The sequence below is a fragment of the Tenebrio molitor genome, chromosome X (genome assembly GCF_963966145.1).
Source record: "Tenebrio molitor chromosome X, icTenMoli1.1, whole genome shotgun sequence".
Taxonomy (NCBI): domain Eukaryota; kingdom Metazoa; phylum Arthropoda; class Insecta; order Coleoptera; family Tenebrionidae; genus Tenebrio; species Tenebrio molitor.
The window spans coordinates 10863837-10884848 of record NC_091055.1 but is presented as its reverse complement, the minus strand read 5'-3'; the positions used below and the strand labels follow the sequence as shown (position 1 = coordinate 10884848).

At 38.1% G+C, this 21012-nt stretch overlaps 2 protein-coding genes across 4 annotated transcripts in view; one reads left to right on the top strand and one right to left on the bottom strand.

The window, feature by feature from the left end:
* The window catches only part of LOC138140265 (insulin-like receptor), a 35920-nt gene extending 16569 nt beyond the window's left edge, over positions 1-19351 (top strand). The window contains exons 2-16 of one of the 3 annotated variants that reach the window (XM_069061151.1): positions 7098-7444; positions 13682-14448; positions 14497-14668; positions 14723-14836; positions 14886-15033; positions 15083-15294; positions 15347-15530; positions 15587-15756; positions 15812-15985; positions 16034-16217; positions 16266-16375; positions 16428-16753; positions 17228-17446; positions 17497-17762; positions 17821-19351. In XM_069061151.1, the coding sequence (XP_068917252.1) occupies positions 7270-7444; positions 13682-14448; positions 14497-14668; positions 14723-14836; positions 14886-15033; positions 15083-15294; positions 15347-15530; positions 15587-15756; positions 15812-15985; positions 16034-16217; positions 16266-16375; positions 16428-16753; positions 17228-17446; positions 17497-17762; positions 17821-18811 (4212 nt within the window). In that variant the 5' untranslated portion in view covers positions 7098-7269 and the 3' untranslated portion in view covers positions 18812-19351. Of the gene's footprint in view, positions 1-2723; positions 3213-7097; positions 7445-13681; positions 14449-14496; positions 14837-14885; positions 15034-15082; positions 15295-15346; positions 15531-15586; positions 15757-15811; positions 15986-16033; positions 16218-16265; positions 16376-16427; positions 16754-17227; positions 17447-17496; positions 17763-17820 lie in introns of those variants that run through there. The other 2 variants (XM_069061150.1, XM_069061149.1) reach the window with 2 other exon arrangements.
* On the bottom strand, positions 19296-20914 carry LOC138140267 (uncharacterized). The gene is made up of 3 exons (XM_069061159.1): positions 20711-20914; positions 19709-20652; positions 19296-19657 (listed from the first exon to the last, which is right to left on the bottom strand). The coding sequence occupies exons 1-3, from the start codon at positions 20766-20768 to the stop codon at positions 19364-19366; spliced, it is 1296 nt and encodes a 431-aa protein (XP_068917260.1). The 5' UTR covers positions 20769-20914; the 3' UTR covers positions 19296-19363.
* Between the last annotated feature and the right edge of the window lie 98 nt (positions 20915-21012).

Genomic DNA, 21012 nt, shown 5'->3' with positions numbered 1-21012 from the left:
ATTTGAGTGTTTATCTTCTAATTTTCGGTAAATTAAATACGTACAATCTAATTTACAATGGAGTGTAATTATTTTGTGAAAACATTAATTAAAATTACAGTCATTTGTTCAGCATCTTCTTTAAATACGTCGATCCACGTTACAGCGTTCTAAAATTATCACAGCTAAATATGTATAATGTCTCAGGAGTACACTTTTCGAGCGTATTTTTGGATTTTTTCAAATCACCTAAAAAATTTATGTTCGAGAGTTCGCCGAAAACGCGAGAACCTTTTCCTTTCTAATCTGTTGACGAATATGCATTCGCCAAATGAAATTTTAATCCGGAAATTAAAATTCCCATTTACGAACTTGTTTTTTGCAAAATTAGTCGAGCAACGTTTGTTTTATCTAAAGTCATGAGTTGATTGATCTTCACTGGACTAATAATTAATTATAACATAATTAACGTTAATGGTATGCAATACCTGGACCAGAGTGAAAAACCAAATCGCTATTTAAATTTCAACGTGTGTGCCATTTTCGCTATTTAGTGGATTACAGTCAAGCTCGTTTAATTACCAATTGAATTTTATTTACAGTTGTCTAGCGTCAACACCTACGTGAATCCAGCATTTCATCGAGCTTTGATCGAGGAACGATCTGAGAAAGGGGTCTCGACGAGCTTTTTCGAAATCACAACTAGCGGTGTACTATTTTTGCCGGTCACTTTTTTGACATTCTTTCTTCGAAGATGAGCCGCTACTGGTTGTCAAAATATAAATAATTTCATGAATGAACCGAGGAATGGCATTTTAAAAATAGCCATCACATCTCGCACTATTTATACGGGATCCTAATTGAACGGAAAAGTTTCGCGTATTGCCTGCCACCACGAGATGACATTGATGTCCATATTTTCACGCGAGATATTTGTCAGAGACAATGTACATTGTGAAGGAGAAAAATAAAACAACAGGTCCTGATCGATCGTTCGGGAGCGTCGAATCGCAGGCCTCGACGAATTTTTTCCAGGGACTCCGAAAGGGTCGCTTCGAAATTTGAGGACAAACATAATGACAAAATGTGTCATACCTGCGTAATTAACAAAATCTGTTTTTCACAAAAGCCGTAAACAAACCGAAACAGCGGCGCAAAGGACGGAATGCGAAGACAGCGGGAGAGCGAGGGAGATTAACGTGTCTGCTGACGTCACATTTTTTAAATTTGTGTAAATAAGGTCAAATAAATTTCGATCACACAAATCACCAAGTGGTAAATTAATTTCACTTTTTTCAGGTCCACCGGTGTAGACTGACTTTACCTGGCGCGCAAAACATCTCAAAAACCATTATCTCCTGTCATTCGCTTTTTGTAAAATTTTTTGCCCGGATTTTTTCACCCCATTCCGTCGCTCCTTTGACTTTGAGTGCCGTTCGTTTGTACGACTTTTATTAAATGTGACAAATCCGCGTGTCGGAGTTTTTTGTAAATCGTATAATTGCCAAAATTGTGTTGTTATGTGAGTGACAGAAATTTTTGTTTTACCGGTATCAATTGCGCCCCCCGGCACGCGACCAACAGAATTTACCAGTCGAATTTCCCACGAAAGAACAGAAGAGATTGATTCTGGAATCCAATTTTCTGCGGTATCTCTAATATCTCTTGTTACAAAGCAAATAAAATTTTCGTGTTCATCGTTGAAAAAGACGTCTTCTTCGCACTTTCATCCAGTATAAATATGCCTGAAATTGCTCCACCGAATTTAAATTGGAAATGCCGATTCTGACACGACGATCGTCTTTGTCCCAGTTTTTCGCCAGCTTACATTTTTTATATTAAAAACCGATTTCCACCGACGAATCTCGAATTTTCGTTGTTCAAACATCTACACTCCTATCAAATTTTCCTGCTATTTAAAACTGAAATTTTTCGGATTATTCTTAAATTCTCAATTTGTGCGTATCACGATTCACGCACGTACACTTGATTTACACCCAAGTTATTAATTTAACAGTGACGATTTGCAATGACGCGATTAGTTGTTCGCTATTTATTTACTTAAGTGTCGGGGAAAAAATCATTTATGGAAAATTTTCCTGAGTGAAACGTTTGTACGACTCCTAAAAAATTAAAGTGCAAATCTTGTGTCGCAACATTTCATAAAACTATACAGTTTTATTCATGGTATCTTCAATAAATATTCTTATCGTGTGATGTTTACTACGTGTTATCTATCGGTAATGTATTTATCAGTTAATGAATGGATTCTTGTGTCGTAATTTATTCCCACTAACGTTCGAGTGTTTTATAGTAAAATGGTCGCGGCATTTGAACGATCTAGAAGAATTTTTGATACGTAACGCACAAGAACGCCCAAATGACGAAATGTATTTTGGTTAGTTTCTATATTTATTTTCGGAGGAAGTGTATTATTCACGAGACCAAAATAAGTCAAGGAAATCTAATTGCACACTGTTTGAACATCGGGACTGTCGATTTTTATTAGAACACGTCAACAAACAAGAGAAATTTGAGCGGACTTGACAGTTAAAAAATGTTTTTCTATCAGTTTTTAATTTGATCTGGATGCATCGTAGATGTTTGTCTGGACGAGACAATTTGCATATACAATAACCAACTGACGAAGCTATTACCCTTTGACCTGATCTAAAAAAATGGTTAAATTGTTTTTCATTAAGCCGAGCCATCTTTAGGGCGTTAATTTACACTTAATGTCCTCGTTGTCAAAGGTGACGTCGCTTTGATTCGTGGTACTCGTGTTTAATTTTAATAACGCTAAAATCAACAGGTGCTCCACTTAATCGCGTCTAATATTGATTGATCGGTGCGAACCTGGCACACCGACTGTGTGTCTCGTTTTTGATTTTTTCCCAGCCAGTTTGAAATTCGAAATTGCCGAGAGGCACGTGTACGTGCGAGGCTGGTGTACCTATATTTAGATTCGAATTGCGGGATAATAAAAACGTGCCGCGTCTTACCCCCGATCGAGGGGGAAAGTGGGCACCCTCTTGATGAAATTGGTCACACCGAGATAATGTCAAGTACGCAGTATTTGTTCACTAGAATCTGATTCGTTGCCAATATTGAAACTTGGTGGTAGGGAGATTGTCATGTCATGGCAACCCTCACTAGTTTATGTACAGACATGGCGCGAAAACGGCAATTATGCCGCTTTGTGTTGCTACCCTTGTGAACTCTACATGTCCAAGGTAAGACGTCGACATTTTAATTGGTTTTTTTTTTCATATTTCACTCGTTTGTTGCCCGATGAAATACATACCATTATTTCGGAATGTCGTTTCGAATCAAAACAAAAAGATTAAGTAGCTGCAGGTGAAAAATATAAACATCAATTTTGTAACTTTCCACCGAACAACCTTTTGTTTCGCGGGGGTTTTGTCATGTCATGTTATGATTTTTTTCGAATCTTTTATTTAAAACATCCTCCGATTAATTAGCCTCTCGCAAATACAAACATTCTCCGTCATTTTTATCATTATATTCGTTTTTTTTTACCGTGTAAATGTTTATTTTGAACGAAATGAACTTGGTTTCATTACGCACTCAAAGTGTGGGTGGAAATCAGTAAAAGTGGGAGAAAACTTCCCAACTCGAACTTCATCAAACACATTAATATTCATGTGTACTGTGCGGCTCGCTTTGTTGATAAAATGTCTAGAAATTCTACTCCGTCTAACCAACCTAATAACGTTCACGTATTAACGAAATCGGAGAAAGAAAGTGAATATTTTCCTTTTCCGATAATTAATAAACATTCAAAAGTTTCGATTGACCCAAGTTTCCGCCCTTCGGGGACGCCTAGCTCGTTATGTTGATTAGTTTTTAAATATTGCAAGGTGAGAAAAAATATTTCACTTCAACAAGTTCGCCGATCAAGTACATATTGTCAAAGTTCAAATTTGAATCTTTGCGAGTCGAGAGTGAAATGTGCTCTTTATGCGTCGAATTTTGTCATATTTTTTTTTCCACACCGACGGCATCATTTTCGGTCGCGTTTTATTTTTTCAAAAATTTTATGGCGTGTAATTTTTGCCAGATCATTAGTTTATTGGCTCGAATCGGCAATTTTATCTTGTTTTTGTTTCATTCGACTGAACTTCAGTAATAAATAATCAATCGGATCGCATTTAGCAACAAATATATAACACAATCCGTGGTTCAGTTATAAATTTGCATTTAAAAGCTGCACATTGGTGGGACAAACAAGATAAATAACTCTGTTTTTTATTCGCCGTTTAAGACTTCCATTGTGAGGAGTTTTTAAAAGTTTCTTTCGACTTGTAATCTTCGCCATATTATTTTAATCTGGCGCGATCGATCGAGATGTAAGTATTTATGGAATTGTTTACGATCCGGTAACAAAAATTCTTCGCGCGACGGCTTTATGTTTCCTCACAGTCGGTTACCACCGGATAATGTAGTCCTGTTCCGGAATTTATTTCGCCAAGTTTGCAACACAAATACACGCTTTCTTTTAAATATGGATTTCGAATCCGGCTTCTTTGTAGCTTTATTATTAGTTCACCGACGATCATTTCCCGAATATCGTTTTCCCTCCGATCAATTGTCCCAATGTTCGTCGTTCCGTGTCCGGACGGACTTTTTTCCCACAGTTTAAGCTCGCGCCGGGAGCTTTTAACACCGAAAAATCCCGCACAATATTCCCTCATTCCGTAATCAATTTAAAGCTCACGTGTTTTCGCCTCATAAATTAAATACTCGTCCATTTTTTAAATTACGCAACTGTTATCTCGATTATAATAACTGGACGCTTGCTTTTGTTAAGTGTACATAATTACATTCTGGACTAATTAGTTTTTTTTTCACTTAAGCTGTGTACACACGTAACAAGTCGCGTCTATGTAGTTTTTACAGGGTAATTAACTATTTTAACACAGATCGTGACATGTTTTATGTATTTAAGTGTAATTTAGTCAGTTCGTACTTTGAATTCTAAAATGGAATCAAGCATTTTTCATTATTTGTTGCGTCAACTGAAATCATCCTTTAAATCTGGATCGAAAAATCGAAAATAGTCAATTTTTTGTTTGTATTGCTATGCCATTAAAAATGAAAATAAATGACGGTATTTTTTCTAATTTGGCGCATATTAATTTGTACGAATGACGTCTCAATGACATTTCAATAATCTAATCCGGTGCGGCCCGACTACACAAGCAAAAATATTTAAAATCAATCAAAGCGGTCGTTTCGACATATCCATTCACCCTTCCGACGTCACCATCTCAATTTCCGTTTTTCTTTATTTCACCTCGGGCACTCGCACAAAATTCAATCTTGGCCGAATTCAAATTGGCGATTATTACCACTTGTTTGTTAGAAAAAAAATGAAGAGAAATGTCGCCACCGTGCGAAAGGACTATTGATTTTTTGCGTGTTGTGTTTGAGGCAAAAGAAGAGGGAAACCCCCTTTTTCTAAATTTGCTTTGACGCTAAAATGTCATCTCCCTGGCCGCTGTTGTGCATATGTAGCATACATCAAAAGGAATCTAAATCGTCCTTACAATACATTCGTTTTGCTTTAAAAGACATCAACAGTCGGCTTTATTAACGCAAAGGCGACGCACCAATTTACTTTTGCCTGGGGTCTCCACCAAAACAATTTTAAATATCGGATTGGAAAACAACATTTTAGGTGTCGAACGTCATTAAATTCGAAGATTTTTCCCGACGCTCCCAAGCAGATTTCATTATTTTTTTTTTCCTTTACAAATAACCGCCCCCGAAGATTCTTCTCGTTAAAGAGACGAAAATAGAATCCCAACAAGGCCACACCTGCAATTTCTCTTTGTGTGACGGATACGTTATTTTTCCCTCTTTGTAAATTAACAAATTGAAATAATTTTCACACGACAAACCGAGATCCTCACGTCAAAAAGTCGCCCCAGTAGGGGTTAGTTTTTCAACAATTTCCACCCCTCCAGTCGACTTTCAGCGCCCCACTCGAAGGCGTCTTATTTCTTTCTTTCCGTACGCAAATGCGTGTCGCGTAACATCACGTGATTTTACGGAGGCGTGCACGATCCGATCCTTGCGCATGCGTTTATCATTTTGATTCGTTCAAACCTATCACGTGATTTACGCAGTGTGAATTAGCGCGTCAGTGAGGTAACAGCTTCAGCGTTTTCAAATTGGAAGTACACATCTTGCATTGAACTCGCTTCGAACTGACTCATCCAAATCTTTTCAAAATTTTCAAATTAGACTTAATCCAAATATATGAGTGTTGAGTGTCTACATATTCGATCGGTGTGCTACATGTTCTTAAGATTAAAATCTATATTCTCTGTGTGTTAAGTGTGAATTAAAGATAGACAAAGTATTAATTAGAATTAAGTCTAAAAAAAAAACTTTGAACTTTTAGAAGATACATGTGGACAATAGTGAGTTGCGACACGCTGTATACCGAGACTGATCCATTCAGACGTTGTATTTGATGTGTTTCTTTATTTTATTTTAAGTTGTCGTTGATCGGAACTGTTTTGAGAGAGAAACTTTTAAATTTGTGTTGTAGAAAATAAAAGAGACAATTTGATGGTAGGGGGGATTGTAAAATGATGATGATTTATTGAGTGTGAAAAAAAATATGTATCGTTGACGGTTGTGTTTTTGGATTGATGTAGATCAGCATGATGTATTAGTGATATTAGAATCGCAGTGTCTAATGATGATCTGTTGTAAATGAGGAATATTTGTGCAGCGGTTTTAATACGCAAACAGTTTATTTGTGATATATTATAATTATAAAAAATAAACCGATTATCAGCTTGTCGCGATCGCTGTAAAGAATAGTTGACGTGTAAATATGAAGGTTCATTGTCCCCCCAAGATCCTGTGCAAATCGCGTCGAGTCGAGTATTAAATAATGACAAATTTGTCAAATTGGAGTTGAGGTGTTAAAACCGTCGAGCGTGGAGTTGGTGGGGTCGCGTTTGTGATTTAGCATTGCGAACGATGATGAATCTTATGAATGAATATTTTTTTTGATGGTCAGATTCCAATTTCCGTAGCGAAGTGAGAGGTTGCTGAGGAAGTTTCCGTTTCTGTTTCAGGTGTGACTGAGCCGTGCGACCACCGTCAGTTGATTTTGGGCATCCAGGCCGAAGTGAATAACATGTTTACATTGATCAGGCATTGCGTCATAAGTTTACAGAAATTCTGTACGACGCGGATTAGCGAACCTTGCACGGGCCTCAGCGGACCCATGTCTATGTATTGGCACTGATGGCCGCGACCGGCACTGCCTCCACGGCCCAACAGCGCCGCTCCTTCAGCTGGCTCGGCCCAGGGCCGGTGCTCTCGGCGGCCGCTTTAGTGATCCTCTTCGGCGCTGCAGCTTTCGTCGGCGCCAACCAACTGCAACCCAATTCTGACCTCGCACATCAGAATGGAGGTGAAAGTGAGTAGGATTCGTTGGCCGACACGGAAATAACAACACCGATGGAATTTTCACGGCGACTCTTCTAAATTCTATTTTACACGTCGTTCCTGGCCACAAAAAAAAAACAAAACAAATCAATCGATCGATGCAATGAAAATTCTCACGTTCAAATTCGCTCGTGTTTACTCGCATCTGCAATGAGCTCGATGGGTGGCATATATTAGTAATTACAGATGTGATAAACAGAACTTTTCGCCGTATTTGGCCGAAGGTCGCTTTTGTCCGACATCGCATATACATACCTACATATACAGGTAGATCAAATTAAATAGTCCAGACGAGATCGTCGCATTCAAAAGTTACAAGTTACTTACTCAAGAGCACGATGAAAGAATTACAACGTGCGCTAAAGGTCCCGTTGAAAGTATAAATTAATAATTTTTTGGACATTTTTTCAAAAAAATTAACCCAAAACAATTTTGAAAGTGTATTTTTTGCTGCAAGCATCCGAAATATGGGACGACTCTCTAGGGTGGTACGAACGTATGAAAAATCAGAAGAAGTTTTAATTTTGCATCAGGCAAAATTTGAAAAATATTGAAAAACGCACTGTTCTACAGTGTCATTTATTTTAGACGAATTTCAAAGGTACTATATACTTTAAAAAAGAGTAATTTTACTTTTAAAATTACCACAAAAAGATAATTATGTTGTCACTGTTAGTGAGGAAAAATTATACAAAATTTTTAAATTGTAACGAATGAAGTATCTATTCATTTTTGAAAATATGGGTTTTACGGTTAAATGCGCATTTGTATAGATGTTGGATTTTCTCACGGGCTATGAGTCATATCTGCGCAAACGACGAATATCGGTCTCAACTAGGCGCTAAAAACCGCCCGGAAAACATCATCATTCGTTACGTTAGTGTCATCTCTGTCTAGTCTATTAGCATGTAAAGTAGTCGACGTTTTCATTTACAAATTTTTCATTGGCCTTTGCAAGGTCACAGCCTATAAGAGAATCGAACACCTCTACTAAAGTTATGTTCAGGTTGGCGTTAAATGTGTATAAATTAATCTAATAAATGAAACTCCTATTATGTAACAGAAAAGCCTCATTTACAGGACCCAAAAATAAATTTGAGTAACAATAAGAGGAAATTAAAAATACATACATACATACAATCATACATATATGAATCTACCACTTTTTAAGATAGAAAAGAAGATTAGATAAAATAAAACATTTGAAATTTATTGGAAATAAGCAGTTAAGTAATTATCAAAAAATGTAATCAATTTTTTGGAATTGTTACGAAAATGATATCAACTAAAAATAACATTCGAATTGTTAAGTACGTTAAGATATGTAGGCACACTTTTTGTGGCCAATTCTGAGAACACGGTCACATTATGGATAATCTCTCATAGACCATAATAAGATAACGATATTGTTTATTATCCGGCAGACCACATATGAAGTTCCTATAGGTTGCAAACTATACAAAAATGCATTACAAAAGCATAATCTTATTAATTAAAAGATAAGAAATCTGTATTTTATCTCCTGCATTTTCATACAAATAATGGATAAAAATGGTGACAAAATAATATATAGGGTGTGCTGATAGAACATATGAAGATCGTGTTTACGTTTCAGTGTAAATGATTTGTTATTGTTTCGAATATTTATTTTAATCTATCTCTATATTTTTTTTAGAAAGTCGAATGCACAAATTTACCTGAACTGTTGTTACATTCTCAAACTTAAACGACTGATTTGTGGAACAAATTTAAAAATTAGCACAAAATATAAGTACATACATAAGGCATTCACGATTTTTTTGGGACCGAGTTGGCTATGGCCATCTAGTGATTTTGTTAGCAGTACCTCGGTGATAACTAAATTCCCTAAAGGAAATTGACACTTTTTTGTGTTAGGTTAGGTTGTTTTCAGTTTAGGGTTATATTTTCTGAATAGGTACATTGTTGCCGGATCTCTTAAATCTGGTCTGTCCTTTTTAAATTAAACTAAATCGTTTTATTGAAATTTTTTTATCGTAATAAAATTATTTTGGCAATTTTGACTGTTCTTTTGACGGAAATTTAAATTATTTTTACACACTTAATAAATCATTTTAGTTTCTTACTAATATTAAAATAATAAATCTGGCAATGCGGTGGCAAGAAGAAAAAATAGCATCCGTTGCATCACTGAGTCAGTGAGTCCAACGTGAAAAGAAAAAGTCATAGCCAACTCGGTCCCAAAAAGATCGTGAATGCCTAATAGTGTAACTTACTCATCTACATCTATCATTTATTATCTAGCATTTTTTCCGTACACTTTTTTTGAGAAAGAAAATAGCTATTTTGCAATAAGTTAGGAAATTCAATTTTTTCCGTATTAGGCATGGGATTTTTGATCGAGACGATAGACGAGATCAAAAGCATGCCGTGTACGGAAAAAATGGATTTTCTACGTATTGCACACATGATTTTTTCTACTGGAGTTTGGAAAAAACTTTAAAATTTGGATATTTTCAATATTCTATTAATTATTTTTAAATTTAAAAGCGAAATCAAAAGTGTTCTGCTTTCGTTACCATAGAGAAACAATTTATTAATGAAAAATTGTGAGGGCGTTTAAGCTTTTCTCTCAAATAATTAAATACCACTTCTTACGTTACGTATCCCAGGAAACGACCAAAATTGAACTTTCAGTGTTGAAATATTATTTCTGCCCTTAGTAGGAAATTTTTCACTTCTCCTAACTCAAGTTAGTATTACAATGTTAACGTTTTCCAAACTCCAGTAGAAAAATTTCATTATCTAATCATCGAAGTGATTTTTAGGAAATTTGTAATAAAAAGAAAAGTATTTGTGTGGCAAAAAATTTATTGGAGGTTTTAATTTTCATCCGTAGAATCCAGAAAATCATCACACCCAGATCAAAATTCCACCTGAAATTTTAACTTACAGCATAAGAAACGAATTTTAAAGCAAACATGGAAGAAAAGATGTTCAAGTACAAAATAGAAGAAATATAAAAATTAAGATCTAAATTTTTTAACCAACAGGAGATCGGTCGATCAACGAATAGGTGCACAATTTTTCGGTCGCGATCACAGATTTTTTTATTTTATTTTAAATGTGTATACAGGGTGATTCTGAAATAAGTTTGGAAAAAAAAGTAGAGTATCCTTGACACAAAATATGTAATTCTGCGTAAATGACTTTTGGAGGTGAAATCAAAAGGGTGGAAATTACCCTCTATCCTTGTATTTTCGACGCCTATAAATAGGGAAAATTTGTCTGAATTTGTTCACTTCATCAGCAACCATTGTTACATCAACGCCACAATAAAGTCGTAGGTGCAAGCACACTGCTTTGTAAATGTTTCTATGGAAATGATCGAAAGAAATAATATCATCTTTGTGACTAACGAGCACCTTTTACCTCTTTGATTATTATTGTTGCTAAACTACCAGGATAATCGATTTATCACCTTTAACTCAGCAGCGTACTAGCAATTTTGACCAAATTTTCAAACATTTGTGTCTCGAAAACGAAAAAACTTTTATAAGAAAATTCTTTTGTATATGACTTCTTCTCATCATCACCAATTACCGTTTTTTTTCAAACTTATTTCAGAATCACCCTGTATACATCGTGATCAGCAATGACTTGAGTGTTGGCAATGAAACAATTGAAAAGTACTGGTGTTTTTTGTCTCGCAATTGGCACTGACTGGATTTTTTAACTTGAGACGACATTTAAAACATTTTTGGTTATGCCGGTTAGGTTTGTGCTAATTACAAAAATGAACCTTTGATGGTAAATTTCAAATTTGCAAAATTTCATTGTTACCAAGAGATTCAGTCATTCTTGATCACACCGTATTTTACACAATGTAAAAATGCGGTAAAAAAAAAGCTCAAAAAGATTGTAGAAGGCTCAGAAAGATTGTTGATAAAAAAAAGTGAGAACAATTTGACATTTTCGGTTTCTTGTCCAATTCCAGAATACCAAAAAAGTACACAGAATATTTTTTGTGCAGAAACGTTCAAAGTTTATTGATTTTTTGTTTTCACAAAATGTCAAAAATAACAATAGTATACTTTTTGCATTTATAATAGAAATTCACAAGTTTCGAAGCATTAGATATTTTTATTTACGCAAAAAAAAAATTATAATCTGAACATTTCTGAAGATTCTTCTCCACCAAATTTATTGTAAGCTTCATAACTTTTCGAGATATTAATTTTTTAGTGAAGCTGCTGGAGCGTTGCACACGCTGCTTCATCAAAAAATTAATATCTCGATAAGTTATGAGGATTACAAAAATTATAACAATTGGAGGTTTTGAGTTTTTCTTTCTCAACATCCAACATCATAAAATCTATTCAAGATACAAAAAATAAATTTTATGCAGAAACGATTAAAGTTTACTGTGGAATTTTTCATTTTTATAAAATGTCAATGCCAATACACGTTTTTTAAGTTATATCAATTAAGTAATAAATTGGTAAAAAATCGAATACTTAATAAATTTTTTGTAGCTTGAACGTTTTTGAAAATTCGTGTTCATTAAATAAATGATGTGTTGTTAAATCGTATTGAGCTCTTTTTTCAAAATCGCATGTTTTAATATCTTCTACAACACGTAAAATTAATAAAAATCTGTGATTTTGACCGAAAAAATTTGCAATTCATTTGGAAATAAGCGATACAGTTTATTTTTTTCTCTGTATAAAAAATATTTTTTCGTAAAAATTAGAATTAAAATTGAATCTCGCAGTGTATCAAAATATTGAATAATTGTCAAGACCGTTATTCGTCAAATAAGTGGAAGGAAATGAAAAAAAAAAATTGGCGCGAACTATAGTAGCGCGAAGTCCTTGAAAAACGTCACTTTTAACAGTAGTAATAGTGATAATGGTATGATAATAGAAACGGGTGTTGGCGTTAGTTCAGATAACGTTTTCATGAATAAGTTCGCAGATATGAAATTGATAATGTCAAATCTACCGTTCGCATTTCTGCGAATCGTAAACTCGCCGGAAATTCCACAAACAACAAATTTAATTAATAGAAAAGTATCCGCGAGGTATTCCACCGAAATAAAGTAGATTAAATTTTGTCGTCGAGAGGTCGACTTCCTGTCAAATCCAAGATAACAGATCGCAATGGAAGAACCGTCCATCGCGGTGCACTTTTCGAGTGCACGCAACTCAACTTTGATCTTCATTCCGTGTGCGCTTTTAAACGGCCTTCGTAGTGACATTTTTCAGGTCGGATCGTGTTTATCTATAAAGAAATGTTGTGAACGAGGAAGACGTAAAATGGGGCAAGGTTTGACAAACTCGCGCTTTCCTCCGCAAACATTTTAATTCGACGAGTGTTCTTCGCGGAGACGTGTGGGCCTTCGAAGACGGGTCGCGTCGCTCCACGTGCGAAAATCGATCACTTGCATATTGCAGAAGGTACCTGTAAACTCCACCGCTGACGTTGTCCTTCGGATGGCCAGTAACCCCGTGGACTGCACAAACACAGCGTCTCGCAAATTCCGAACGTTAAACTGCATTCCGGACGGTCGCATTCTTGTAGGCTTCTTCAATCTCACGACCTTCTCCTTGGTTCACTAGTGTTCATGCTACCCTTAATTATTTCCGACGCCATTTTTGCTCGTTTTTGGTCGACAGCCACTACCTGCCTCCTCCGGCTCGTCGATACGTATCAATTAACTCCGAATAAATCAATGTTTTGTGTGGTTATTGTTAAAACGACTCTTCAGCCACGGTTACCGACACTTCAATCATTCCCTCCTTCCACTTACCAGTTTGCATCTGTCTCGGACACATTTTTACACCGAATTCGCCTGTTTGCAGCAACGGTCACTTTTCCCTTCAAAATTGATCTATCTGGACTCGAGAATTGCATTAGAACTCGACTAACACGGTGTTTGTGTGTCTAGCACTGCACAAGCTCTTTTAAGATGAGAGTGTTCCTTTTACCAAATCAGAGAGATCTTCCCAATAACTCATTTCGAGATGTTGTTTATGCAATCGGAGGTTTTTTTTGTCGATGGAGGCGAGCTCCCAGATAAAAAATTTAATTAATGGTATTTATCATCTATAAATAGCTTGTATTTTTGCCGTTTATATTTAACCAAGTTAATTGGAATAAGCATCGATGTATTGATTTATCCGCCGCTTTTGTACCTTCGTTACTAATATGTTGAATGTTGTTGCAGTTTGTGATAGCGTGGACATTAGAAATACGCTGGATACGTTTGACAGACTAAAAGGTTGTCACGTGGTAGAAGGTTTTGTGCAGATTTTGCTGTTTGATAATGTGAACGAGACTGAACTATCCCTTTTAAGTTTTCCAAACCTAACCGAAATAACCGATTATTTATTATTGTATAGAGTAAACGGATTGCGAAGTATAGGACAGTTATTCCCAAATCTGAGTGTGATTCGAGGGCAGGTTACGTTCTATACTTACTCTTTGGTTGTATTTGAAATGTCCAGCTTGCAAGAGATCGGTTTGTATTCGCTAACTGACATTACCCACGGTTTGATTAGAATCGACAAAAACCCTTCGTTATGTTTTGTGAACTCGATCGCTTGGGATCTGATCGCTCACGACAAAGGAGATGACCACTTCATAAAGAATTTGAAATCGCCGAACGAATGCCCCATCTGTCCCGGTGACGAGAAGGAAGACGACTTCGGTAACGGAAGGACTCATCTTTCTTGCCCCAAAGCACCACACAGATTCACCAGTGAAACTTTCGACCGAGACGCACGATTGTGCTGGAATAGACAGCATTGCCAGAAAATATGTCCTAGTGAGTGCAAACACGCCTGCAATGCGAACGGCCAGTGTTGTGACGAGAGTTGCTTAGGAGGATGCAGTGTAGATAATCTTAAGTTGTGTACTGTTTGTAAAAACTTGAGTATGGAATTTGGACCGAAAAAGAAATGTATGACGACTTGTCCTGCTCATCAGTATCAGGTTTGTGCATTTTGAACTGTCGACGCACAATTAACAAATCATTTTTAGTATTTAGGAAGACGGTGCATATCGGAGGACGAATGTAGGGAGATGAAGAGACCGTTGAATTTTGAGTCGCAGAACGAATCCAAAAAACCCTACAAGATCTACAACAACTCTTGTATCTTGGAATGTCCCGCCAACTATATGAACAACGCCACTCACTGTATACCCTGTCAAGGTAGATATTCGTTCGGATCACGTAGTCCTTCCCTTCAGATGATCTCGTTTTCAGGAACTTGCACGAAGGAGTGTGCGGGGCTCAACGTAGACAGTATAACTTTGGCAAGACAGCTACGAGGTTGTACTCACATAACGAGTTCTCTAGAGATACATATCCGAGGAGGAAGTACGTATCAGACAGTGCGTTACCACTCGTTAACTTGACAGACTTTTAGGGAACATCGTCAACGAATTGGAAGAGAATCTGGGCATGATCGAAGAAATCGACGGTTACCTCAAAGTGGTCAGGTCGTTTCCTCTGGTCTCTCTGAATTTCTTGAAAAACTTGAAAGTGATCCATGGCAAGCAGTTAGAGAGCCAAAAGTAAAACGACACATCATAATGCATCCGTATGATTGCACCAGATTTTTAGATACGTCTTTGTGGTACTCGATAATCAAAATCTCCAAGAGTTGTGGAACTGGAGTACGAATAAAACTCTCAAGATCGACACGGGACGACTCTTCTTCCACTTCAATCCAAAGCTGTGCATACAAGAGATCGAAATGTTGCAGAATATCACGAACATCGTGAACGTGACGGAACTGGAGGTGGCTAAGAACTCGAACGGCGACAAGATAGCTTGTAAGTCACGTGATCTTCCGGTGTACCTCTTGTAAACATTCACTTGTTGCAGGTGACCTCCAAATGTTGAAACAAGTCCAAATTAAAGTGAGATACAGTAAGGGTGTTGTCTTGGAGTGGGAACCTTTCAAAATTGACGATCCACGTAAACTGCTAGGTTACATCGTTTACTCCATAGAAGCACCAATCAAGAACGTCACTCTCTACGACGGACGTGACGCTTGTGGGGGTGATGGGTAATAGATTTGTCACCGGCAGATAAGAAAAGAATCGAGTCATTGTTTTGTTGCAGTTGGCGAGTAGACGATGTTGCGAGAACCGAAAACGAAACAAAAGTAACACATCCTCTACTAGCACTAAAACCACACACACAGTACGCATATTACGTGAAGACCTACACCATAGCAACAGAAAGAAAAGGTGCCCAGAGTAACATTTCATACTTTAAGACTCTTCCGTACAGTAAGTCGCGGATATTTTAGAGTGTCAAGCTTATTTTAATTCACTCGAATTGTAGCTCCAACAGCCCCAGTTAACTTACAAGTGGTCAGTAATACGAGTAACTCTCTAAAAGTGACATGGCAGCCTCCCAAAAACCCCAACGGTGAGCTCACGTACTATATTCTAACAGCGAGAAAACAGAAGAATGAGAATTTGGATTTGGAACAGACGGAACACTATTGTAAATCACGTAAGTTGTGAACATACAAGTTGGGACAGTTTCTTACAGTTCTTGTAGCCTCGGGACGGCCAAAACATTCAATTCCTAGCGCCACGGTAGCTCCTATTTCGTCGACCCCCAACAATGATACGTGCTCTTGTGCGGAAAATAAACCGTCAACAACATCAATCAACGAAGATGTGGAACAATCGAGAATTAATTTTGAAGATGAGTTGCATAATGCAGTCTACGTGAAGAAGAAGTGAGTAGAGAGGTGACGTTAAAGTCAAGATTTAGTTTCTCGTTTCAGGGAAATTTCTGAGTCTCGAAAAAAACGTGACGCCTACAACGACCATTTCCCCAAAGAAGATGATTCCGATAAGTACAACAAGGTGGAAATTAAAAATGTGACAGATAATGGTGACGACGGTAGTTTTAGATGACGTTGTTTTTCTATTGGTTGTTATTTTAGCAACAAAAATGTACATCTCGTTCAGTATAGAAGTCTCAGGAACCGAGTTCTATTTGACCAAGTTACATCATTTCACTCAGTACGAAGTCAACGTTCAGGCTTGCAGAGAGAAGAGTAAAGAACGGGAAGATACGTCCAGTCCTTGCAGCAACACGAGTAGCAAGTTTCACAGAACTATGCAAAAAAAGGGTGCTGATGACATCAAGCACGTTCAGGTGACCAATCAGAGTTTGGAAATGGTGTCGATCACGTGGAAAGAACCGGAGGATCCGAATGGAGTCATACTGTGTTACACAATTGAATACAAAAAGTTGGATAACGAAAATGTAACTGTCTTGGTTGTTTTATATTGTTTTTCTTATTTGCTGTTTTAACAAAGCTGTCATTTTGAATGCATTAATAGGCCATTAACACATCCAAAATCTAGGAACTTTTTTCAGTTGGTAACACACATTACTGGCAGCAAATTGACTGTGGTATTCTCTGCTATTTTCCGTATTTCTGGATAATTCATTATCTTTAATTGTTTAGTCTAGGTTAAAATTAAAATTTTACATACAAGTGTCACCAACTGTCACAAAATTCCCTAAATTACCAAAATGTATTTTATTTGCAAAAAACATGTATTTAATACGCAAATTAGAAAAAATTGCATAAAAAACCCGTTTTATAAAACTTAAGAGCACTCGTCATTTACGGCACTTCTGCCTGCGGCAATCGCGCTGCAAATCTGACTCGTGTCTTATTAAGTTTTATAAAACTCCTGTTTTAATATACTAATTGTATTGTATTGTTTTCAGTCCAAAGCGAACCAAGAGTCCGTGACGCACACACGTTTCTTGAACCAGAGCAGAATCCATACATTGAAGGGGCTTTCTCCTGGAAACTACAGTCTGAGAGTGTTCGCAACATCATCTGCTGAGCACGGCGATTTCTCACCTTACGTCTATTTCTACATTGAGGAGCGTTCGTCTTCGACTCCTGTGGTGTGGGTCGCGATCAGTGTTGGTCTTTTGATTGTATGTAGAGTCTTGACAGTTGGATCTGTGGTGTAAGGATGAAGTTGTAGGTCGTTGCGGTCATCGGGTTTGTCTACTACAAGAGGAGAAAGGCGGACAAGGAGAGTATGAGATTGATTCCATCCGTCAATCCTGAATACGTTCCGAGCGTGTACGTCCCTGACGAGTGGGAGGTTCCTCGGAAGAAGATTGATCTTATAAGGGAGCTGGGGCAGGGGAGTTTCGGAATGGTTTACGAAGGTCTGGCACGAGACATCAGAGGTAGATCGCAGATCAAGTGCGCGGTGAAGACTGTTAACGAACACGCAACCAACAGGTAGGTGGTCGAAGAATGCGGATGCTAGGAGTGTGGTGTACCAATTGTGTGATTTTAGGGAACGTTTGGAATTTTTGAACGAAGCGTCTGTAATGAAAGCTTTCGATACCGCGCACGTTGTGAGACTTTTGGGAGTGGTGTCGCAAGGACAGCCCACTCTTGTAATAATGGAGTTGATGGCTAACGGCGATTTGAAGACGTATCTGCGTTCTCACCGTCCAGACACGGAAACTTTCGATCCTAACACCGCCAAGCAACCACCTACTTTGAGACAGATCCTTCAGATGGCGATAGAGATAGCCGACGGAATGGCTTACTTGTCGGCAAAGAAGTTCGTCCATCGCGATTTGGCAGCTAGAAACTGCATGGTAGCTGAAGACTTGACCGTAAAAATAGGTGATTTTGGTATGACACGTGATATTTACGAAACGGACTATTACCGAAAGGGAACCAAAGGGCTTCTCCCTGTGCGTTGGATGGCCCCGGAAAGTCTGAAAGACGGTGTGTTTACTAGTAACAGTGACGTTTGGAGTTACGGCGTCGTGTTGTGGGAGATGGCGACGTTGGCGTCGCAGCCGTACCAAGGACTGTCCAACGACCAAGTCCTTCGGTACGTGATCGACGGGGGCGTGATGGAGCGACCGGAGAACTGCCCCGACAAGTTGTACTCGTTGATGAGGGACTGCTGGCAGCACAAACCGTCGGCGCGTCCCACCTTCCTGAGGTTGTGCTCGTGGCTGTTGGAGGACGCCGGTCCGACTTTTGCTCAGGTTTCGTTCTACCACAGCGCGGCCGGAATCGAGGCGCGGGCCTCACGTCCGACGCCCTCTCCCTCGCAAGACGACCCCACCACGCCGCTCCGCATGGCCGGCGACCACGACGTCAATTTTTCCCTCAATTCGGACGATTCCAACGACGAGTTCGGGACAGACGCGGACACGCATCTGAGGTTTCCCAGTATTCCAGGTGAGAGCAAGGATGGGATAGCTACGGCTAATGGTTACGTGAGTGGATGTCCCACCAATGGTGCAGCAACAACTCAGTGCTAGCTACATATCACATCTCAGTTGAAAGAAAGTATTTCCTAAAAGATCTGACTATTGCAGCAAGCGACATAAGTAACATGACTGTTTTTGTAAAGTAGTTATAAGTTTAAATTACCAAAGATATTTTCTTCAGTTGCTGAAAGGCCTACATTTTACAGAAAAACAGTGTTCATTAGCAAATCATTAACTAAGTGAGGCGTATTCAGTGAGCCTGAAACCATAAAGACTAGTCTATTGATTTTTCTATTCTATGGGGTACTCTAAGATTCTTGTCTACTTTCGTATATGTAAAAGAGATGGAACTAATTGCCTTATTAGTTAAAGTAATTATATAATGTGTAGCATCCCATAAAGACATTCTTTGGACAAATGCCAATCGATACATTGCAGCCTGATTATGAGTTCCTGTTATCTTATTGATGATTGGTAGTCACAACTACTTTATTGTACCTATTTATATTTTAGTTAAATTTTGTACTCTGTAAAATAATGTACATTATTTCTTTATTATTTTATATAAAAGAAAATAAACTTATAATCTGATTTATATTTTCATTACAACAGTTCTACGTTATGAGGATTATCAATTTTGTCGGCGTTCTCCTTTATCAATCTTTCAACATTAACATTGTTCAATTCCGCTTGAATCTTCTGCTTTACAGGATTCTCCAAAGCGTCCATTATTTGATACCTCAACAGATTAGGTAGTACATTTATTGCAAACTCTATCGCGTAATCCACAGTCCCAGCACCATCAAATCTGACTTGAATGTTACCCAATTCCAGCTGAATGTCTTCCAGTTTTGGTGAATTCCTCGTGTCCATGGTCTGACTCAAAATGACTTGAACCTAAAACAAAGCAAATAAAATCTTGATTGTTCGTCGTTCTTCAGTAAGTACCCTTAAGTAGTCCACGCTGAACGAGACTGTACCAGCTCTGGACATCAGGCCGGCAATGAAAGAGACTTCCCAGTTACTCGTTCCTTCCATTCTTTGCGTACCTACTTCCAAGGACGCACTTACACTGTTATTTTTTATCTGTAGTATTATATCGCCAAATCTGTGTACACTGGAGAGACCGTACAACCAAGTGTGACTCATGAAGATGTCAAAAACTCCAACGGTAGTGTTGTAGTCGTTGACTTTGTAAGGGTCCAAATTCTTGGCTCTGATTCTGTGACGAATGTCGACGATCAGCTGGTCAAATGGGGAGATAGAGTTTGGGAATTTTTGCGGAATCTTTCTGACTTGCTGGTTGACGTCTTTGCGGACGTTGGTGTTCATCTCGCGCAAGATGAACGGTTTGATCGAGTCAAAAAGGAAAGTTCCGACAGAGTTGACGACTCCTTGGAACATGGACGCGAAAAATCCCAGATTCTTGAAGTCCATGGCGATGCCTTTGAACGTGATGTCCATGTTCATGTCTTGGGCCTCGAGCTGGCCGTTTCTTACGACTTCCAACTTGGCGATCGCCCGGACGTACACGTCGGTCAGTTTGACTGTGAAGGGACCGTGGGACGAAAAGAACATAGAACTTAGAGTGTAATTTCCTCTGACCAGTAAAGATTTTATTGTTAACGCCGCTTCGACTTTCATTGCAGTGACATCCGCCTTGACATGGGGGATGCGGAACTTTGACAATCCGAAAAGCTGGACGTTTTTAAAGGTCATTTTGCCCACAGAAAACGAGTGGGCCAACGGAGGAATGGACAAGGGGTCAGGTACAGGCGCACCAGGAATCCCGACAGGATCTTCCTGTTTGTAGTGATCTAAGATTCTTAATATAAGTTCGCTCATTTTTTTCTCCCCTTTTTCAAGAACTTTTTGCTGTTGCGAAGTCGACACTAAAATTATTGCCCACGTTATTGCTGGAAACGAAAAAAAATACTCAAATTATCATACCTTCGCTGCGGCAAAAATTCACAAAGAGTAGAATCAGAACGAGGCTTAAACTACGCATCTTCACACTGGATAAAATAGCTTTAATTAAGTACAACGGTTAGATGTTAACTGAATTGAAGAGGATGTCTCTCGGTATCTCTTGTCTGGTCAAGGGTCATCAACTTATCACAGTAATGACGTTTAACTAAGATTGAAACGATTAACTCGAACTTCTTGTAAATGTATTTATTAAACCTTTGTGAGTAAATGTGTTGTGTAACGCTCACAAAGACTGACTTATTGTAAGCAGTATTAATGTTTAG